We start from the raw sequence: 21,259 nt of genomic DNA, 5'->3' as shown, positions 1-21,259 counted from the left end.
CCTAACAGGATCTAACAACCCAAGTCATAAGATTAATGAAGACAGATGCGTGGGCACATGAAGAAGGCAGACTACTGAAGAAGGAAGCAAGCTGCCATGTTTCTAGTCTTAGACAAAGCTTATATCAAATTACTGGTTTCTCTGAGATGTTTGCATTTATGGGTTAAACTAAAACAGTCATCTGCAAACTTATCTTTCTCCAAAACAAATGTTGCTATGGCAGATTGTCCTCTGATAAAAAAGTCTTAGGTTTAACAAAGGCTGTTTAAACATGTTTGAACATGGCGAGATCACTGCCTTGTCCTCCAATCTGACCAAGGATGCAGCCTTTAGTGACAATGATTAGAAGCTGAGACAAATCAAGACTCAAAGATCAAATCACACCTCTCTGCTTTTTGATCTCTGCTCAGGATTCGCTAAACACTTGCTTCTGAACATGACAGCTACTTAGTAATCTTCAACGCCTTATGTGGTAAAGGAAGAATATAGGTTACATAGTTCATTCTGGTTTTCTCAGCCAGAATCCCGCTGCATGGGCTTCTCTAATCCAGTGAGTCAAGAGCACAAGGGAGATGGGCTTTGGGTCTCCATCAGGTAACAAACAGATCGATACAGCCGGTCTCAGAGGCCCTGTGGAGCAGAAGTACACATCTAAAATTCTATTTTCAGTTCCCTTCCCACTGGCGAAGAAAACAGTTTCTGTGGCATCAAGTAAGAACAACGTGATCTACAAAGATACAGTTACTGGAGACCCTCTGGAAAGGAGATTAAGAACAATAGGCTCCAAAGCACAGGGATGGATTTGCAAGGGCAGGAAGTCTTTTTGAAGACTTAGTAACAAAACCCAATTAGAAAACCAAGGACGGATTTGGGTTTGACACTTGTATCTCTGGTCCAGCTCAAAACATCTCATTGTTAAGGTTTTACTTTAGCCTCCTGGGGTCTTGCATTCTGGGAAAGCAAAGCCCACTGCAGGAAGAAAGGCAGACAAAATAGAGATGGGATAAAACTAAGAAGACTCAAACAGCTCATTTTATTTTCCAGCCACAATGAAACACCTTCCATTGTGCAATTGCATTTAACCGAATGAGAAATCCAACTCAACCTTTGCTCTAACTGAAGTTTCAGAAAACATTTAACAATAGTATTTTCTAGCCGTTGATGAACAATCTCAAAATCTTGCTAAATTGTGCCCGATTAGGCACAACAAAGCAGCTCCAGACAATGAGACTTCTTGTTTCTTTAGCTGTATTTTGGGGCTTTGGGGGCCAGTGGAAAACATTAAACAATATCACACTGTGTCATCTGGATCAGTTTAGTTACTCATTCTGTGCTGGAGTTGACCCTAGATACCAAAGCAGTGTTTCAGCAACACTGAAGGCTAGTCACTGTTAGCATTGTCATTGCAAGCGAATGCAGAGGAAGAGAGGAGAGGCAGGAGAAGAAAAAAAAAATACACCAAATGGATTCTCTGGCCTCGTGAATCACAGCTCACGTGGAGTTGCAGTTTATAACGACAAACAGGCATGCTCCCCCCCCACCTTCCTGTCCGTCTCTCCATCTCCATTCACAGGCCACTGCACAGCGAGAGACTCGAAAAAGATAGATAGCTTCAAGGTGTGTGGAGATTCTATATTTAGCTGTCGGCTCTCAGCCGTTCATGCGATGGAGCATTGTGTTAAAGTCAAGAGACCCACTGGCGAAACAAAGTGTCTCTGCAACACGTACTGTTTGCGTGACCTAGCAGGCCGATACACTACTCTACATTTCACCTATTTGTGTGGGACATAATAGCTCTGTGTTATTTCTGCAACCGCATGTACAGTAAGGTACTGAAAGCAATGCAAATCATGTCAGGCAGTAGTGCATGCTTTTGTTTTTTTGTAAGCATTCACTAAATTTACAGAGTACATTTTTGCTAATCAGTGAACATAACACCAAAACCAGTGACAGCTGCTATAATGAATGACAGAGTAGCTAATTATTTACTTCAGACTTTACTCTTCAGTGGGAGTCGGAGGGAAATGAAAAGACAAATTCACTTTCATCTTTTGACAAAAATCCACGGAGGTTATGATTAACTCTGCACTACTTTCTTGCAGTGGGAAGAGTTAATCTCCTTCCTGCTATCCTGACAGTTCTTCCCCCCAAAATCAGCTCTCTCTCTGTAAATTTGAACGTTGAAAAAACCAATTTTCTACAACCAAATAAGCAATAATGTAACAGGGGGTCTTGAATATGTAGTTGGCATTTTCATGTTGAACAGTTATATGTATGCAAAGCATTAAAAGTGCCAAGCAGAAGGAGCAGGAGGAGGGGAAAAAAAAACAGTGAGAGAAACGCAAACGAGGGAGGCAGAGATATTTGCTGTTGCCTGGCACAGAGCCACATTGATTTGCTGCATAGCACAGAGCTGTTGGGCTATTATTCACACACAGGTCTGGACAATTTCACAGCCTCAACACACATACGCACGCATCTCATTTCCAATTTTGCCAGTGCTCCTTGCAGCCAGCCATAACGCACCACCTGATACTCAAGCCATGTTGAAGCATGTTCTCCCAACTGAGATAGAGGTTGAACAGGCGAACGCTCCAGGCCTTATAGGAAATCTACCGAAACGGCAGACGGCTCATGTTTTCAAAGGACAGAGGCAATGCACTGTATGCTAATGGGAAAGGAAAATTCCAGAGAGATCATCAGACAGCAGAGGTCAAAGAAACACACCTGCATGTGACTTGATGAAATGCAAATTGTCATGAAAAGTGAAATGATTTCGCCTCAAGAAGAGAAGCAGCATGTTCTACCGTCATGGGACTAGAAGGGCGTGCACCTCTTAAAAGCAACCACAAAGCTGTGCCAGATTGTGGATCTATTGTGTTGCAGGGTAGGAGAGAGAGGGGGGAAAAAGAGAACGCCAAAGGGGATGGAGCCACTGGGAGTAGGTAGACACATGCAATTAAAGCACAAACACACAGGCCTCTGTGTAAGAGAAATGTACTAATCAGACTCATGAGGCCCTTTACACAGCTGACTGATCAAGTCATCCTCATTGATAAAGAAATATCAGAATAGCATAACTGGGCAGCAGGGGCTTAGTTATACTAAGTAGCTACAGAAATTCTACCAGCTTATTTTATGTTATAATGACTAATTGCTTGTTAGAGCTTTCATCATATCCGGCTGGGGAAAACTACATTTCATGTTTTATTCTGCCTTCACATTGGCTACCAATCCGAAGGAAGAATTAGAGATTCTGTGTGAAGTCAGTCTTCATCTTCAAACACGTTAATTTATATTCCTCAAACGTCTACGAAGACTGGACTTCCCATAAAATACCTTCTTTATGAAGTGAAACACCTGCAAAAAAAGAGCAAAACCAGGTTTGCGTTGCCATTACGCTGTCTGTGTTAGCCTGAAGGCTCAACACTATAGGTGTTACTGCCTGGTTCCTGTGTTATTAGAGAGTAAAAATAGTCATTATGCCCTCGGCAGCAAGCTAAAGAACCTCCATCAAAGTGCAGCTTACTTTAGCTCTCAGTCAGTATACTAAAAAAAGAGTACACATAATACAAACAGGTACTAACTGATGAGAAATGAGAATTTTCATGGCGGTCATTTAGAGAAATGGAGTTGGATCTTTCCTGAAATGTCTAACGTGTAGGTCACTAGTTTTGTTTTGTACTCCACAATGAAAAATTTTCTGCTCCGTCTTGTGTGATACGATGTGTTAAGTGCAAGATTTAAACTCTGCTTTTGTCTTTACCATTTATTCTTAGCAGTCAATTAAAAACAAGAAGGCATTGTATGTTGGCTCTATTGTCTACCAACTAAATCTACTGCAGACTGGAAGATAAAGAAAAAGCCTCAAGGGAGAGCAGAGACTCAATAGGCTCTTATAGATACACTGCACCACCATATTAGCGCCTGAGCTGGATTCTGGATTTTTGTTTTTTTTATCCCTGTTCATATCACTGCAATGCCCTATACGAGCACCAGCTCTCAGCATTCACAGCACTGATCATTTGCAATGCAAAGCCAACATTATCTGTGCCTGCTGGTTCCCTTTACTCCCCGATACTCATTCTTGATGAGATCTCCCTCGTCCACGTGCCCACACCCCAGAGGGGAGAGCTGTTGTTATGGTTACTATGCCAATTACAGTGACAGAGTGAGAGGCAGGTCAGTAAAGGCAACGCGAGGGGTGCCACTGACACAGATGGCTGTTTTAGAGCTCAGCCCGGCACAGCTTGCTCTCCTCCCTCTTTCTCTGGCAACAGTCGACACGCATGCCTCTCCAGTTTTGTCTGCGCAAAGAACATCCTGGTCTGATGTTGATTCGAATCAACCCTACAGATGTGTGCTAAATTTGCGATAATGATATTTCTGACAGTACTAAAAAAAAAAAAAAAAAAAAAAAAAAAAAAAAAAAAAAGCTTTATGGATGCTAGTTTCTTACAGGCAGCAGCATTTGTGAGCATAAATAAATGAAGCGCATTTATATCCTTCTCTTCCAGTAAGGTACTGTCACAGATGACAAATGACTCAATTCCAAGTCTTCATCAACAGTAAGCAATGAACACTCAATCAGTCCGAGTCTTCTTTTGGGGGCTCTGAGACATTGGTCCCTGTGGAACCTCACATATGATTTCCAAAAATGAACAGCCTCTTGATACCAATGTTCAGGGACAAGGGGAGCAGCTGGGGCTGCAGCTGAGGCCACGCACACAAACACAGATATACGCATGAATTTGTGAACTCAGACACCCGAATCTGAGCATGCTGTCTGCAAGGATCCAAGGTCAGGCTTAGAGAAACAAGGGGGAGGGTGAAGAAAATGTCGAATCTACTCGTTTGTGCATTTGCTGTCGAAAAAACTTTACCATTACCAATAACCATTTATTAAAGTAATGCTATATGAAACCCTAATGCATTTACTTGCATCATCCTAGGCTACATTAGTGCTGAGACATGTCTAATCAATCAGGTTGAAGTATTGACATAATGGGGGAAGGACTGCAGAAACTTGATTTGCCCTTTTCCACATATTCTCATTCTAAGACGCCTCTAACATTGTCCTTTGCATACAATGATTAATCATTCCTAATCAACTCTGTCACCACCACTCTATTCATGAAAAAGGATAAAATTATCTCCTTCTCTCTTCAATGTGTTGTCCTATCTCACCTTCTCATATCTCTCCACTGGCCATCCCAAACCCAGAGGACTGTCTCTTGGGGGATTCTGGCCCTGCTCCTGGCCAGACAGAAACTAATGACCTCCCTTCCCCAGTTGCAGTAATTAAATCCTTTAAATGATTGTGAGTGCACGGATTCTCTCTACCAGTGAGGCCAAACCTTGAGTGAGAGCGTAAAGTCTTCTTTTTGAGGTCATATCAGTTTGAAAAGAATAAAGTGCGTCTCAGTATGCTAACACTGAGCATATAAAAGATCATATCTGTGAGCAAATGAAGACTAGATTACATACAATGCCTTGTTTTTTTACAGTGACAAGAATGCCTTCTTTTATTTTCCCCCCATACACAGCAAACCTTAGTTCTTCAACACTTAAACCTCTCTGACAAAGAGAATTCAAATAAAACTGAAAACCAGATAAGACAAAGCCCCTGAACGTTGAACAAATGCTGGAAAAAAAAGAGCCTACAATTCTATCATAAGATACTGCAATAAACCATGTTTTATACAAAAATAACAGCCAATTAGTCCCAGCGCTTTTAACTCATTAAGCTAGCTGATAGAGAAACTCCTATTCCAACTAAAAGAGTGAACTGTTCCCTCAGGAAGCCCGTGCATTTCCCTCTCATGTCTTCAATCCCCATTTCTCAAGACTGCAGGACTGCTGAGAGACTGGCACATATCCAATTAAAAACCCTCCTCTCTTTCATCTCTCCAAACCCAAGCTCTAATGTTGTCATTATCGTACAGCCAGCCCCCTGCCCCACTACACAGCTCCGTCTTCTTATTTCCCCTCCCTTCTTCTATCCACTCCCTCCCCTGGCCAACTACGCCTGAGGGTTTCAAAGTGTGGGCACCAGGAGACTTGGGTATGGCACACTGGAACAGGAGGACCAGACCCACTAGCCTATTTACTACTGGGGGAATGAAGGAAGGGAGGAAGTTGACGGAAGTGATTATGGCGTGTGGGGAGAATGCAGACATGCTGCTGTTTCCTGGTGCTAAAGTTAAAAGGACGCCCAGGGTGAAGGGACGACCCTTTGAAATTGGGTTTGCTAATGTTTGAATAGATGGCCTAATAAAAAGCAAAGATGCTTTTCACAATCTGCCCTCTGGTTTACTTAATTTAAGTGAGATAGGAAGCACTACGCTGCCAGTCAGGGAATAACTGAGATGAGCAGACAATGCAGAATTTCTGAGGAACCAGAGAGGCGTGACAGTACTCATGCAAACAAAGATCTCTATCTGTCTAGATCTCATCCCTGATCTCGTCTTCGGCTGCTTCAAAATAGTGTGTCCTGGGACAATCTGCAGACAAGGAGCTGTAAACAAACTCCTCTTAAGCGGGAGGATATGGGTGGGGCATACCCTACAGATGTGTATGCAAGAAGGTGAATATCTTGGAGTGAGATTGGGGTATAAAGCCCCCCCGTCTACTTGTAGCTATTCCAAGTTTGCTCCTGCTCTTCATTCAGGTTACTAAGCAAGAAGTGTGCACAACCACCTTTATGTCAACATCTTTTTTGTTAAGGAGTCCTTAAAAGGACATCAGCGATTTCAAATCTCATCTTGTTTGCTGTATTTGAATGAGGTTATAATTGCTGCTGTAAATGTGAAAATTTGGCCTTGGCCCGATAAAAGTTAAATACTTCCAGTACGAGTGGAATTGTAAATTACTGTTAAAAAACACCGCTTTTGATCTACAGAAGCAAATAAAGATCGCCAACTCAAAAGGCTATTAAATTTCAATTCCTCTCTATGTTGCTGTGGTAATACCCTGATCCTGCTGAGAGGAAATGCTCCATAATGAGCGCTGATGTTAACACACCAGTACAGGCATATTTCTCTTGATAAAGAAGACAAAAAGCAAATAAAACAATTCTTTAACATTTTAATTTTTTTTCTTGTCAGACAGGTGTGGCAGAAGTGACCTGAATTGTCCACTTCCTCTCATACACTAAGAGGTATCCGCTCTGATGGACAGCCATATTTCATATGCTTCCTATCCACTATAAAAAGACTCCTCGCAAGTAAACAGGATGTGGAGCTGGGGGGGCACGGGGGTGAGTTATGACTTCATTTCAATAGAAGGAAGAAGAGATTGGATAAAGGAAAGCTTCGCTTGTGCCTTATGATTTACAGCAAACCTGCACCCAAGATTTATTATCAAAACACAAAGCCATAAACAAGCTTTGGAAAGCGTTAACGTGTTTCATATGAGGGTGCCAATCGTGTCGACTGGAACCTTTAACAGAGTAGATAAGATTTGAGGGCAATCTGATCCACGAGTCAATCTATGGGCCCGTTTATAGGAATGACACAGGCAAGGTTTGTAATATAAAATCAAATCTTTGCACTACCCACATTCTGATTCATCTGTTTATATAAAACAGCATAACCTCGGTATAAATAAATATGACATTAGTCATACCTTTAAAAGCATGTTCAACAATTGATAGCTCTAAAGCTAACTAATATATCTTTCAGAAGGACTCTGTCTTGAATTTTAACAGTTTAAACAGCAAGGTTTTACTGACAGGAAACGTTATCCTTAAAACCATATTTATGAAAACCAAACAAACGAGTGCAGTAACTGCTAACTGGGGTGGTTTTCTTTTATTTAGCTGCTGAAAATGTAAATGCGATCCGAGAGACACAATGAAGCTATAGAGCACAGACAAGAAGGCATGTAGGAGTGAAGGAATAAGCATCTATTGTGTTTCTTGTGCACATACACACAGACATCTAGCTTAGTCACGTGTATGCACACAGTGCTCTTTGTTGACAATTGGAATTGTTTAAAGTCAGTATGTAGTTCAGGAGACGGAAAACTGGAGACCTTTTGCCTGAGTGAACTATGTTGTATTGTCAGATGCATACAGTCACAATGACCTCATCTTCTGCATTTAGCCTGGGCTCCTGCCTGATCTGGCCCTAGTCTCCAGTAATTGGATTACACTGGCAGAATCATGACTGTGCCGGGTTGCCATACAGCTTCTCTATATGCACTTCTGACTTGTTTGAATGCACAGAAGAGCTCTCCAAAAATCCACATTTGAAAATATATACTTTTAGTTTCATCATAAGCATGACTATGATTATGATTATGATGAATTGCATATTAAGGTTTAAGTATGGCAAATATAGAGAAATGTTAACTTTACTGTTTTAAACTATTCTCAGGTTAAACTATTTATTCTATTTTAGATTACTTTATAACTTCAACATGTTTACTGTAGCCAAAAAAACAGAAAGTCAAAGTGAGGAACTTCAGCCGTGTAAACAGTCAAGAAACTGCTAACACATACGCATGTTTTCTACATCAGCCCTTGCCTGATCAGGGCTTTTGAAATCCTCAATTTGCTGCATTTAAGCACACAGCACAAACAGACCTTTCTTTAAACGTCCAGGCCAAAAACATTCTAAACAGTTTACTCACTGAGGCCGAGAACAGCCATCCACTGCTGCTGTAAATGTGGCCTGTGTGCGAACTGTGGACGGCAGCTGATTGTATTTTGTTCAGAAGAGTTAGGGCCAAAAGCTTTTAAAATCATTCGTGATTAGAGGATCATTTTATCTAAAACTAGGGGAAATTATTCTTTTATTATATTGGCGATATAATATGGCTATCTTCCTGCAAAGCAGAAAGTAACATTAGTATACATTAGTGGGCCTTTCTTGTCTTGAAACATAAAAGATATAGTGGAAATTCCTTTGTAAATTTATTGTGTAGGTGGTGGTTACAATACTTTGCACTCCTTTAGAAAAACTGAGACTCAGGGAACAGATTGCCAGGCTCGACGGCACCCAGAGGACAGACTGCTCAGCTTGGCAGCCATTAGAGTAGGCTTATGGACCAGACGCAGCTGATGAACTACACAAAGGAGAACAGGGCAGCTCCCCAAGAAGACCTGACAGCCTCTGCGAAGCATTAACCCAAAAAGCACCTACCTGTGCCCGACAGTGGAAGCTGCTGAGTTTTGTTGGTCCTGGCAGACTCCCAGACTGCCGTAAGCCCTGCGCATAGCGGCTGGGATTCATCCTCTTATGCCCAGAGGGAAGGGGATTTGGGACTTTATTTAGTGCCATTTAGAAAAGATTACCCCTTAACTGCAGTCTTGCCATTGGGCAAAAGAAATTATGGCTAAAAGGGCAGATCAGAAACCCCCAAACAGTACTGAAAGGCCACATATTAGGTCCAAAATAACACAGATTGAAAGCCCATTGAAAATATTCAAGCTTAGAGAGTGAGAAACAAAAGGAATGGTTGGAGGAAATGTGTGAAGAGAAAAAAAGAAAGATTCTAAAAGTGAGAGACAAGCAGCTGGTGATGAAACATAGCCTGCATTGGCACTACAAATGAGAGCGACTTTATTTACGACTCTTCATACAAGGCACCAGATGGATCTGTGTCCACCTCGTATTTTCTACTGACGTCCAATCCGTATCCAACCCATTTAACAACACGGGGCTTAGAGTCACACCACATAGCTTTGTCTAGGAACATTGGTATATATTCTTTAGTGGTTTTGCCATTTCAAAAGGGACAAAACTGACCGATCCTTTCAAATGTAACTACAATGGGACGCCTCTCTCTATCGCTCCTTTGTCATACGCTGTGTCCTGCTGCCATTTAACCGTCTCTCTTCATCTGTGAAACTCAAGACCAGTTAACCCCAGTGAGCTGAAACACACAAAAGAGCAAACAGCCGAGCACAGAGAACCCGGGTTCGACCGACCTTGACAAAATTCAGTTTTCTGATTGTGTGGTTGAATTCCAATGCTGCTGGTATACTAGGAGGATAGGAACAGGGCGTCTGTGCAATTGAATGACGAAATGAGATCAAACTGATCTGTTCACCCTCACAATCAGCTGTTTTCCCCCTTTTTTTGTACAATAACTTTAGTGTATTTAGTGACTCCATGAAAAATTTGACCTTCATACTATTAAAATTTTTCCATGCAAGGGGCCTCGGAGCATATAAGGGTGGGTTCAGTATTTTTGAGCTGAAAAACACATTAAAACTGCAAGCAGATCAGTTTTACACCTGAAAATGTATATACATTTATAAAGTGCAAAAAAGCCAGAAGGGCATACAAAACCTCTCTAGTTCTCCACACATTCACAAACTGTACAAAGGAAGCTGTACATTACTCAGACTGGAGGTGTGACATATGATGTAATCTGTGAGTAGCTTAAAATAAGTATATGAACAACAGTAGAGTCAGTCATCTTGTGCTTTTACACTGCTCCAGTTGGTATACTATCATTAACTACTTCACCTTGTGACTGAACCTGTGCAATAAGTGATAACTTGGTCAAAGTCCACACTCATATCTTTATTAGTAGCCAGGCTGCTTGTTAGATACAAATCAGCTGTTGACTGGTTTAGATACAACATACTGTGTCCCCCCCCAAAAAAAATTAGAAGAAAAGTAGCTTAACCAAAAAGAAATGTATGAAAAAGATAAAGTCTGAGCAATATGATAGTCAAGGTCTCCCAGAGGCAGCACAGGGCATTGGGCCAACTGACTCACATTCATTATAATGCACCAGAAGATGAATCACTGCATCAGGCAGGATCATTTTGTAGCTGGAGTGCAGTGAGAAAACAGGAAAGCAGATGAGCTAAGAGTCCCAGGTGTACACATGATATACTCGCCAATAAACATAGAAATGATGCAGAAAACATCAGGAAGATTGTATTAATAAAATTAACCAATGCATGCCGGCTTCTAGTCCTTGTCCTGTGTACTATTCTAGCTAGCTCCAAGCTTATCTCTCAGCAGTCATCCACAAACGTACGCAAAAAGCAGAACCTGCTGAGGAATCGGCACGGCTGTTAAGGCAAATTAAGGCAAAGAGCTGGGCAGTTACTAAGCAACAGCAGTGCACGGGATTCCTCCATCTTCCTGCCTCAAGAGGAATGTGTGTGTGTGTGTGTGTGTGTGTGTGTGTGTGTGTGTGTGCTGTTGAGGGGTTCAGGACTGGCTGTGTGACAGGGGAAATTTGCCTACACTCATGATGATTTCTCACTGCATTTTTTTGTCCTTGAGAAGGCAACGCAGTGTTATGAAGGCATTTCAGTTGCTAAGAATAAATCTCAATTGTTTTCTTTTGTATTCAGGTTGTGCTTGCCAACAAGCAAAAGGAGGTTTGGGGTAACTGAACAGAATCCTGTGTTAAGCAACCGTCTAAATATGCCAGACAATCCGAGTCGGAGAAAAGAGACTAACAATCCAAACATCGCCGCCTTTAGTGCAAATAGCAGCTGTGCACCAAAGAGAACGTGGCATTTATACCTGACCAAAGATGTGTGCTTTGGTCCCGGTTGTTGGAAAACCACACTGGTCCGTCTGACCTAAAAGAAAGTTCTATCAACGAGAGCGACAAAAGCAACTGAATCATATGATATTTTTCCTACAAGACAATATCCTGAATTATAACGTTGTCCTTAAAGTGGAGACTGACATAAGCTTTTCATTTTACCCCATATCTTGTGCTTGTTACCCACTACCTAGTGTAGAATGGGCTTGTATTTCTCCTGTGATAGCATCTCTTCTGCCCTTCATATCCAGACACTAGGTTGGGAGTTGGGTATCATCTTTCAAAGGTTAACATCTGATCAGCGATCTGCAACCAGCATAACTCGACACTGTGGCAGTTTTCATCGCATCTCATTTACTGCCCATATAGATGAATGTTTGTGCTCCATTTTGAAAGAGAAAGAAGACCAACGATAATGTACAAGCCCAACCGATGCCTTTCTTTCCAACAGGCATAGCAGAAAAAAGTAAGAAAAATGTTTCTACTTATTTTTAAATCACTTCTAGTTTGTTGCCATGGCTACTCTTTTAATCCATTTTCTTCTATTCAGCGCTTTTAGCTGTCAGTCCATTCTGACAAAGTGATCCTCTCTTGGCAAGAAAAAAAAAAAAATGCATGGGAAAATCCAAGCAGCAGTTGCTGAGACAGCCCAAAGACCTCCTCCTCTCTATTTTAACAACCACAAGAGAGTGGGCCACAGGAAGACAGGCAGAAACAAGAGGGAGAAGCAGAGAGCTGGAAAACATCTCTGCATGTGTCTCCAAATGCAAAGGAAGCAATGAGCAGAGATCTGGCAAGGCACTAAAGGGTTTATCACGAAGGACACTCTCACACATTTTAGTTGTTTTGCTTAGTGGAGGGGGACACAAGAAGAATCCATATTAAAGGAGGATGTGAGCAACTATGAATAAGCCCGCCTCAGTGCCGGAAACTTTTTTTTTTTTACCATGAGTGGGCAGAGAAAGAAGAATGAGAGGTACACAGCAGCTGGAGGGACTTTTGCGCCAAACTGCTCTGAAGTCATACTTCTCTCCATCTAAAATCACAACGCAGTGACAAACTGCTACTCCAGCGAAGAAAAATGGACACGCTGTGATATGACGTTAGGGAATAAGTAGGACCACTGTTCAGAAAAACAGTCACACCCTTTATCTGACTCTCAAGACCAGCTTGAACCATTGCACTCAACATTCTTTCCATTCCCCCAAAGGGTCACAACTCATCTGGCTTCCTCTGAAATTTGTTCATCCCTCTGTTAAGCGGGAAGGTTCAAAATTCAAATGTACTCCCGCCTTTTCCCTGCTTAACAAGATATTCTTGTTTGCAGGACTCGCCTGACTACACAGAAAACTTTAACAAGCAATCTGTGGATCTCAGTGTTATTTCTAAAACAATGCACTGCTTTTATGTCTGGTACTTAACACAACTCAACAAGTATTGCTGAACTAAAAATCTTAATTGTACACTTGGGAAATCTGCTCGTGATAAGCACTGATTAGATAAACGTATGTGGAAACACACTGGACTTATTCTAGCTTTGAGCCAGACATGAATGTCTTGAAGAAGGGGCCTAAGAGCTGCAGCATAAATAAATAAAAGTGGCAGTCAAATGGGGAATACCCTGTGCTGTGTATGGAGGGGGTGGGGAACAGAAAGCATCCCTTCCTCTGCTTACAGTTTTGACCTTGTAGGAAGAGGCAGATGCCTGGCCTAATGACACATTAAATCACCGTAAGCCCCTATATTGAATATTATAGTGGCGAGTTTGCACATCCAATGAAAATGACAATGTGCTCTTAATATGTACTCTTGAATAGAATTTTTTATAGTTTTAGAGTTTATGTTAGGGGCCTATTAATCCTGGATGACATTCTAATCTTTACATATTCTGTGATTTTATTTCATTTGTTTTAATACACTGCCTACCTCTTTTAGCTGATCGAGCTCCTGTCGGACGGCCTCGTACTCAATCTCCAGGTCTTCGTACTGCTGCTTGAGCTGCTGCTTCTCTTCCAGTACCGCCAGCCCGTATTCTGCCGCCTGGATCTTCTCATTCGTGGTCTCACTCAGCTCCCGGGAGAGACGCCCGATCTCGGCTCGCAACCACTCCGGGCCGGCCTCCATCAACAGCACAGCGTCGGGGTATCCCTGCTCTTCCACGGACATGATCGCCACCGGTGAAGATCAACCAAGCTGATCTGCGACAGGATGATGTCAGGGCGTCTTCAAGCGGTGTAACCTTGAAGAAGGAGCGGTTGCTCAAATTCTTCTGTATTTAAATTGCATGATTGTTACGTTTGCGTTTCTTGTTGCCGGTCTTGTTTCTTTGGTCATGTAGATGACTCCGTTCAGTTATCTTCGTCAGCGGAGTCCGCTGTTACTGCTTACAGACGCTCCATCGTTGCGCTCCTGTGTTTTCTTCTCCGTTCTCCCGGCTTGTCGGAGCGACAGTGCGGGGAGCAGGAATACCAATTGCAAAGGCGAGAGAAAGTGTATGCAAATCCGGTTCTTACTTTCAAAATAAAGCACTGGCGAAGAAAAATAACTTCCCTACCATGTGTGATAGCTGATTTGTTTTGCCTTGTGTGCGTAATAAAAAAAGAAGAAAGGACAGACATATTTTTAGAGTGTATAAAACATATAGAAAATGATTGATGCTGTCACATAATATGCGCGTTTTTGTGCTTTATTTTGAAGATCATATTTCTTCTCTTCCGCTAGTTTGTCACGCTTGTTCAAAACAGCTGAATGGTCCGTTTGGTTTAATGAGATGCACCTACGCTATCAGCTGGGAAAACGCCCACCCGCTCCTACTGCCTGTCGGGAAATCTAGTACTTGTAGAAGGTGAAGCCAGCAAACTGGCCTGGCAATCCCACAAAAGAACTCGTTTCCCATAATGCCTTTTAGTTTGCTTATGTGGAGCACGGAAATCTTCATCCAAACCGTTTGTTGTCATAGAAATACAACGAACAGGCGGGCTAACTGCTGACCTGTAGCGGCGGACACATGTATATCTGCTGCCATCTGTAGGAAAAACTGAGTATTCGAATAAACGGTATAGGATGCTGACTCTTTTGGCAAAGCTACGGAAGAGGAAAAAGTGGGCACATCCCTTTTTTTTTCTTTTCCAGAATTTTTTTTTCTTAGAATTCTGGAAAGAAATTATTCTCTTCCATACAAAGAACGTGCCATGTACACTAAAACAAAACTAGCTATTTTACTACTTGCTTCATAAATGTAACTTTTTCCATTGATGTTTGACAGTTTGATCTTTGTTTTGTCTGTCCGTGAAAAATATCTATTGCCACTGAGCAAAGTGCATCCCTAGAGCAAATTTGCATAAAACAAAAGGCTTTGTACAGTAGGAGGGTTTAACTCCTATGACCTGATACAGACTTAAGAGCAGAAAAAACCCTCAGAAGTTAGTATAGTTAAAGTTCATGAAAATGCAACTGGAAAAAGACAGGATGTATGGCATTTTTGGAAGTGTTACCAGGAAAAGGTTTTTGCTCTCTAACATGGCAGCATTGCTTAGGTTTGCACAGATGCTTCAGAGAAAGCCAGAAGACTTCTGAAAGAAGTCCTCCTTTCAGAAAGAAGAGATCTTGATGCCCAGCCCCACATTTGCTGAAAACCAAACACACCATACCAGCAGAAATACCTCATACTAACTGTCAGCACAGTAGTGGAGTGGTGATGATTTGGTCTTGTTTTTCAGCCACGGGACCCAGACACCTTGCAGTCATTGACTATGCTGTCAAATGTGAGGCCATGTGTTTGACAGCTAAAGCTTATCTGAAAGCGGGTCGTGCTACAGGACAATGTACGAGCACAGAAGCAAATCTACAACACAAGGGCGGAAAACATTTTAAAAAATCAATGTGTTGCAATGACCCAGTCAAAGTGCAGACCTCAACATGATTAAAATGTTGTGGCAGCACCTCAACAGAGCTGCTCATAAATGAATACCTGCACCTCCATGAACCAAAGCAATGTTATTAAGAAGAGTAGGTCAAAATTCCTTTGCAAAGATGTGAGATGATATGGTGATAAGGTGATAAGGTCATGTATAAAATGTTTAGTTGATGTTATTGCTGCTGAAGGTGACCCACAAGTTATTTAATTGTGCGGTAGTCTTGGTTTTTCACAGAACTGCACAGAGTTCTGCAACAACCTTTTTTTTCCCCACATGATTGTATATATGATGGAAAATAAGGAAAAGCATAATAACGTCTCTTTATGTGAATGTATTAATGTTAGTTATCACCTTAAATACACAGAGGCACTGTACATAAATACATTATCTATGTTTTCTCAAAAAACTATGTGAATACAAGAAAACTGCATGTAATGGAGGATTTTATGGTAAGTTATTTCATTTTTACTGTGACTGTTTCTTCCATCCCCAGTATTCTTCTTCACCTATAAACCAGATTTGTAAGCTTATTGTAAATCCAGTCTTTAATGCTTGTGGCAGAGCTGGTTTCTGACTGAAGTGCACTCTGTTAAATTAACTTTTTCAGAATTGACTGAAAAGGACCTGTTATGTTTATGGTTGGAGATAAGAGTGTGTAGATTAAATCTAAGCATCACATGCTTGTTTGAAGGGATCACAAGACATGTCTTGTGTCGTGCAGTCACTTGTTTTGTCACTTGTGACCAGAAACAGTGATTTCATTAAGTTGGAACAGTATCATTGCTAGATTTAAAAAACAAAACAAAAAAGCAACCTGACTGATAATATTTTACTCCTGGAGGTGAAAAGTTCAATACATTTATGTGACAGCTTCTAATATTTTTCTTTACACTTGACTGTATTACTGGGATTATGCATTGATAATCAAACTCACCCGGATTTCGCCTTATTGACATTTGATGTCATGAATTTGAAACACCTTTCTCCTTTTTCCACTGTCACATGCTCAAGACCGCACAGGTGGATTTGGTGTATTGGAGTAACAGAAAATTTAAAAATGCATTTTTAGATGTTATTTAAAATATTACTCATTACTCGTATTGTTTATTTACTCACATAAACACAAAGAAAATAGTAAAAAGTAATATAAAACCTTGTGAAAATAGAGTGTTTATGCACACTGATGCAGCCATTTGAATGACAGTGGTGCATTAATATATGCTGAAAATTTTAAAACCCACTTCACACAATAAACAATTTTAGTTTAGATATAATCAAGTCAATAATGTTTTAGTCACATTTGACTGTGATATGAACAGCAGCATTTTACATTAAATTGAGATTGTTGCCTTTGCAGTCTCTTGAAAAGCTCCACACAATAAACTGATCTCTCCTCTCTAACCTGAAGCTAACCAGCTTTAGCAAGATAAGCCAATAAGATTTTACCAACTTGCTATGCCACTATGATCCTACTATTTGTCACAGCAGAGTTTGGAAGCTTAAGTGTACTGATATTAGAAATCTCTTTATGTCTGTTCACATCTAAAAATGTTCTTATAGTTAATAAAATGCATAGTCTACATAGTGCAATCCAGTTTGGTCAGGTGTTACGAGAATATTATGTGTGTACTAAAAAGCAAAATTTGCATTAGATCATTAGAAGGCAATGCAAATGTGGCTAGTGTTCTGTTGAGGAGTAGAGGCTCTCTTTTATACCCGTTCCTGATAAGATTAGTAGTCTAATCTGGGAGGAGTCAAGAATATCCTTACATTCAGGCTAAGGATCTTGTACACGTAACTAGTTGGGACACAATCTCTGCTTCTTTTCAAAACATATCACATATTTATTTATTCCCGGTCTGGTGGGATAGATAGATTCTCACAAAGGAGCACACAGGATCGAGGGGAACTTGTATTGCCCCCACAGGAGATAATCTGCGACGAATCAAATAAAGTAAGGCCACAGGATTGACTTTACGCAGAGCCGGGGATGGAAAGATGCCAGTCAGAGCTGTTGAGGTTGATGTCAGAAATGGTGGCACTAGCAGCTGTGAATGTTCGTGAGTCAACTGCTGAAGGTAAATAACTGATTTAATATTTTTCTTTTTATTTACTTAGTTTTCATTGTTCGATTGATTGAAGCTGTTTGACATTTGGTTCTTCTGCATGCTGGTTTTAAGGGGTAAGAATAAATTCTGTAATATGATGAGGTAAAAGGGGGAGAAAAAGCTAACAATGGCTGATGGTAAATCCTTTGAAACTGTTTAATATGCTTTACATTTGACTGCAAGTGACTTATGATGTTGATCTTTGACTGTTGCTGAAAACAGTTCTCTGTAACATGTTACATCTAAAAATATTTTGTTCTCTCAGTATCAGTCATACATGATTATGAGTTTTGACATCCAGTTATTTATGAGATACATTTTTCTAGAATCCATGATCAAGGCTCTGCTATGACCGTCAGCCTAAGTGACTATTCATATGGCATCCCATGCAAAGACAAGAGGTGGATTTCTGATGGAATACAGTAAGTATAGTACAAATGCTGCAAACCCTTCAGTTTAATAACTAAAATGTTATTAACTGATGAGCTACAGTTGTATTTTTACTTCACCAATAAAGCCACATCAAAGTCATGCCAGAACAGTAGCTATTTTTACTGCAACGCGCTGATAACTTGCAATGCCAAACAAGGATTAAACACTTATAAGTGAGCACTGATGATCTTAACTATTTAGGTGTTACAGTACAGCCTACATTTGACAATCTCTGTGCTGTGCAACAGTTGTGTATTTGAGACTTCTTAAAGGATTTTGACACTATCGCTAATCAAATCTCTAATCAAATAACTCTGATTTACATTTAGAGAACAGATTTAAGCAAAGGAAGCTTAAAAGAAATGAATGTGTGATATTATATATTTTTTATTATTTTCCCTTTTATTTTTCTATAATAACTGCAGTCAGAGCCCCCAGATCAAAGTACACAATGGTAGGAGAAGCCATACGTTATGTTGTCCCTGGGCATATGCAGTGCTCAATCGGTTGTGGAGGTCAAGCCTGCAAGTATGACAATCCAAGTTATTGGAGTGATGACCAACAGGCCATTAGGGGCCTCTACTCATCCTGGTAGGCAATCTTTGTGCTTCAGTAGTTAATTTACCAGAATTCTCTGTTTGAGTTTGATGTTTTCAATTTTAATGTCTCTTTGAAGTCCTGTTAGGTAAACTGAGAAAGGTGGCTGCTATGTAACATACTCTCCACTGTTGTTGTAGGATTACTGATCACCTTCTTGCCATGTCCAGACCTTCAACAGAAATCATTGAGAAGTATAACATTATTGATCAGTTCAGAAGGTATATGAAACTTTGCGGTCAGCAGTTTTCAACGTCTATCTGAGAATGCTCAGATAAAATAAGACTAATGAAGTGTTCTCTATCTCTGTGTGTGTGTGTGTGTATGTGAAGGAATGGTATTAAAACAGTGATCAACTTGCAGATCCCTGGTGAACATGCTAGCTGTGGCAATCCACTGGAGCTACAGAGTGGGTTTTCATACCTCCCTGAGGTCTTCATGGAAAATAACAGTAAGTGCTTTATGAAATTCCTGATTCAGCAGTGTAGAGTTCAGTAAATTTAACCAAAAACATTTTGCAATTTCAGTTTATTTCTATAATTTTGGTTGGAGTGACTATGGCGTGGCCAGCCTCAGCACTGTGCTGGACATGGTGAAGGTCATGGCCTTTGCGCTGCAAGAGGGAAAAATAGCGATCCACTGTCACGCTGGTCTCGGCAGAACAGGTAGCTTTGCGTGTAGTTTCCTATAAAATCTGTTTGAAATGGTAAAATCTTTCATCTGCACACTACACAGAGGTAACAAAATGTCTTTTCTGACCCTCCAGGTGTTCTGATAGCATGTTTTTTGGCCTATGCTACTAGAATGACAGCCAACCAGGCTATTTTATATGTACGTGCCAAACGCCCTAATTCCATCCAAACCCGAGGTCAGCTGCGTTGTGTCAGACAATTTGTTCAATTCCTTAACCCCTTAAGGAGTGTGTTTTCCTGTGCTGAGCCTCGATCCAATCCAGTTACTCTGTCCCAGTACCTGAACCGTCAGAGACATATGCTGCATGGCTATGAGAGGAAGGAGTTGAGGCACCTGCCAAAGATTGTTAAGTTAGTGTCTAGGCTGCTGCTGGACATTGCAGAGAATCGACAGGTGATTGAGGAAGATATTCTGGAGGCCCCTGATATCCATGACATTGAAATGTGTCTCAGCATTATCGAGAAGATGGATATTGATATAAAGGAACCCCGCTTACCAGGTTCACCCACTTTACCAAGACATTTTAACGAGCCCCCCATCTTCTACCATCGTAAAAGTCTGAGCTACAGTGAGTCCGACTTGAGACGGTTGGGGTCAGAGCTGAACCTTCTCACGCATCCTCTGACCTCCCTGTCACAGAGCAATATTGAAATGTTCATTTGCCTATCTGAGTTCCCCGCTTCCCAGTCTCATGGTTGTAGTAGCAACACATCCGATACCTCCCACAACTCAACAGGCTCACTTTGGTGCGTTAAGAATGAGGAAAACCAAAAAGATGGAGCCATTCTGCTGAAGAAAGTGAAGAGGAAAACAATCCAACGTAGCGAGTCAGTAGGAAACAATGAACCTACCAAAAAGGGTAGCATATTGTCCAGATGGAAGGCTGAGCAGAGGGAAGAGCTAGGAATGAATGGGGTGAAATCTCAAGGTAAAGAGGAACAATCAGAGGTGCCATTTATCACCCTGCAGTCAGAGTTGTCCCTGGATTCCAGGAGATTGCTTGTGGCACAAGCTCTGGCAGTGGACCTTTTTGTCGATGGGCATGAGGAACACAACAGAAAAGTTTTGACTTGGCAGGTATTTAACTCACATTAGTATTAGAGTGGTGATAGCAGAAAAAGAAAGCATGCATGTAGCTTAGTTCCACAATGCTTTGTCTGTATGCAGTTCACAGCCACACCTGCATGGAGTGTTGTTCAAAGCCACTCCCAAAGCATTTTTGTCTTTGCCATGTATAGTTTTTTCCTGTGTGACAAAATAGTAATAATAATGATAGAATAACAGAAACCCACTCAATCTTGAAATGGATTAATACAGAAACACGTGTATTCACGTATGCAGGCAGAGCTAAATCAAGGAGGTGCATGGGAAAGGCTGTGCATGGAGCGAGATCCCTTCATCCTCACTGGACTCATGTGGGCGTGGCTAGAGCAGCTTAAAGAGCCAGTCATCTCTATTCAGGATGCCAAAGCCCTGAACCCCGACGAGACGGATGCTCAAACGATCCTAAACACACTCGATCAGGTCAGTGTGTGCAGTTTAAGATTTAATACAAAAGCAGTATCACATTAAATTGCTCCAAAGTGTTTAGTGTAATCCTCTTTGTCATCTTCTCTTAGGCCCCTAAAGAAACATTAACATGCATATTGGATTGCATGGCTCACATGCTGAAAATACCAGAGGAGATTGAAAATACATTCCTGAATCGTACTATCAAGGCTTTCACCTGGGTAACAAAAACCAACACACTGAATCACTTGTGATCAATTGAATAATTCAGTTCATGTACGGCTTCTAGTTTGTTCTGACAACTCAAGAATCACGTTTGTGTTTTAACAGGTGGATATTAATTCAGAGGACAGCAGCAAAGTGTACGAGTCCATGATCAGAGTCTTAAGGTGTATTCTTGAGGACATGAGATCTGCAGTAGAAGCAGATGAGACGCCCACGTCTCCCTTCCCTGTAACATAATATATAGCCACTAATCTA

At 41.1% G+C, this 21,259-nt stretch overlaps 2 protein-coding genes across 6 annotated transcripts in view; one reads left to right on the top strand and one right to left on the bottom strand.

Annotated features, from left to right (window-relative positions):
* The window catches only part of LOC308407671 (protein bicaudal D homolog 2-like), a 39,806-nt gene extending 25,821 nt beyond the window's left edge, over positions 1-13,985 (bottom strand). For 3 of the 5 annotated variants that reach the window (XR_013973709.1, XM_080899463.1, XM_080899466.1), the window contains exon 1: positions 13,450-13,984. Coding sequence is in view for 4 of the 5 variants with exons in the window: in XM_080899463.1 (XP_080755589.1) it covers positions 13,450-13,689 (240 nt within the window). In the remaining variant the exon portion in view is untranslated. Of the gene's footprint in view, positions 1-13,449 lie in introns of all 5 variants that reach the window. The other 2 variants (XM_080899464.1, XM_080899465.1) reach the window with 1 other exon arrangement.
* A 3,251-nt stretch (positions 13,986-17,236) lies between these two features.
* On the top strand, positions 17,237-21,245 carry ptpdc1b (protein tyrosine phosphatase domain containing 1b). Its single transcript, XM_080897929.1, has 10 exons — positions 17,237-17,518; positions 17,875-17,970; positions 18,406-18,571; positions 18,718-18,798; positions 18,910-19,028; positions 19,105-19,242; positions 19,344-20,347; positions 20,612-20,794; positions 20,890-21,000; positions 21,110-21,245. The coding sequence occupies exons 2-10, from the start codon at positions 17,925-17,927 to the stop codon at positions 21,239-21,241; spliced, it is 1,980 nt and encodes a 659-aa protein (XP_080754055.1). The 5' UTR covers positions 17,237-17,518; positions 17,875-17,924; the 3' UTR covers positions 21,242-21,245.
* The last annotated feature ends 14 nt before the right edge of the window (positions 21,246-21,259 follow it).

The sequence above is a fragment of the Rhamphochromis sp. 'chilingali' genome (assembly GCF_963969265.1).
Source record: "Rhamphochromis sp. 'chilingali' genome assembly, chromosome: 12".
Taxonomy (NCBI): domain Eukaryota; kingdom Metazoa; phylum Chordata; class Actinopteri; order Cichliformes; family Cichlidae; genus Rhamphochromis; species Rhamphochromis sp. 'chilingali'.
Note: the sequence above shows the minus strand (reverse complement) of the source record. Positions and strands in the feature narration are given on the sequence as shown.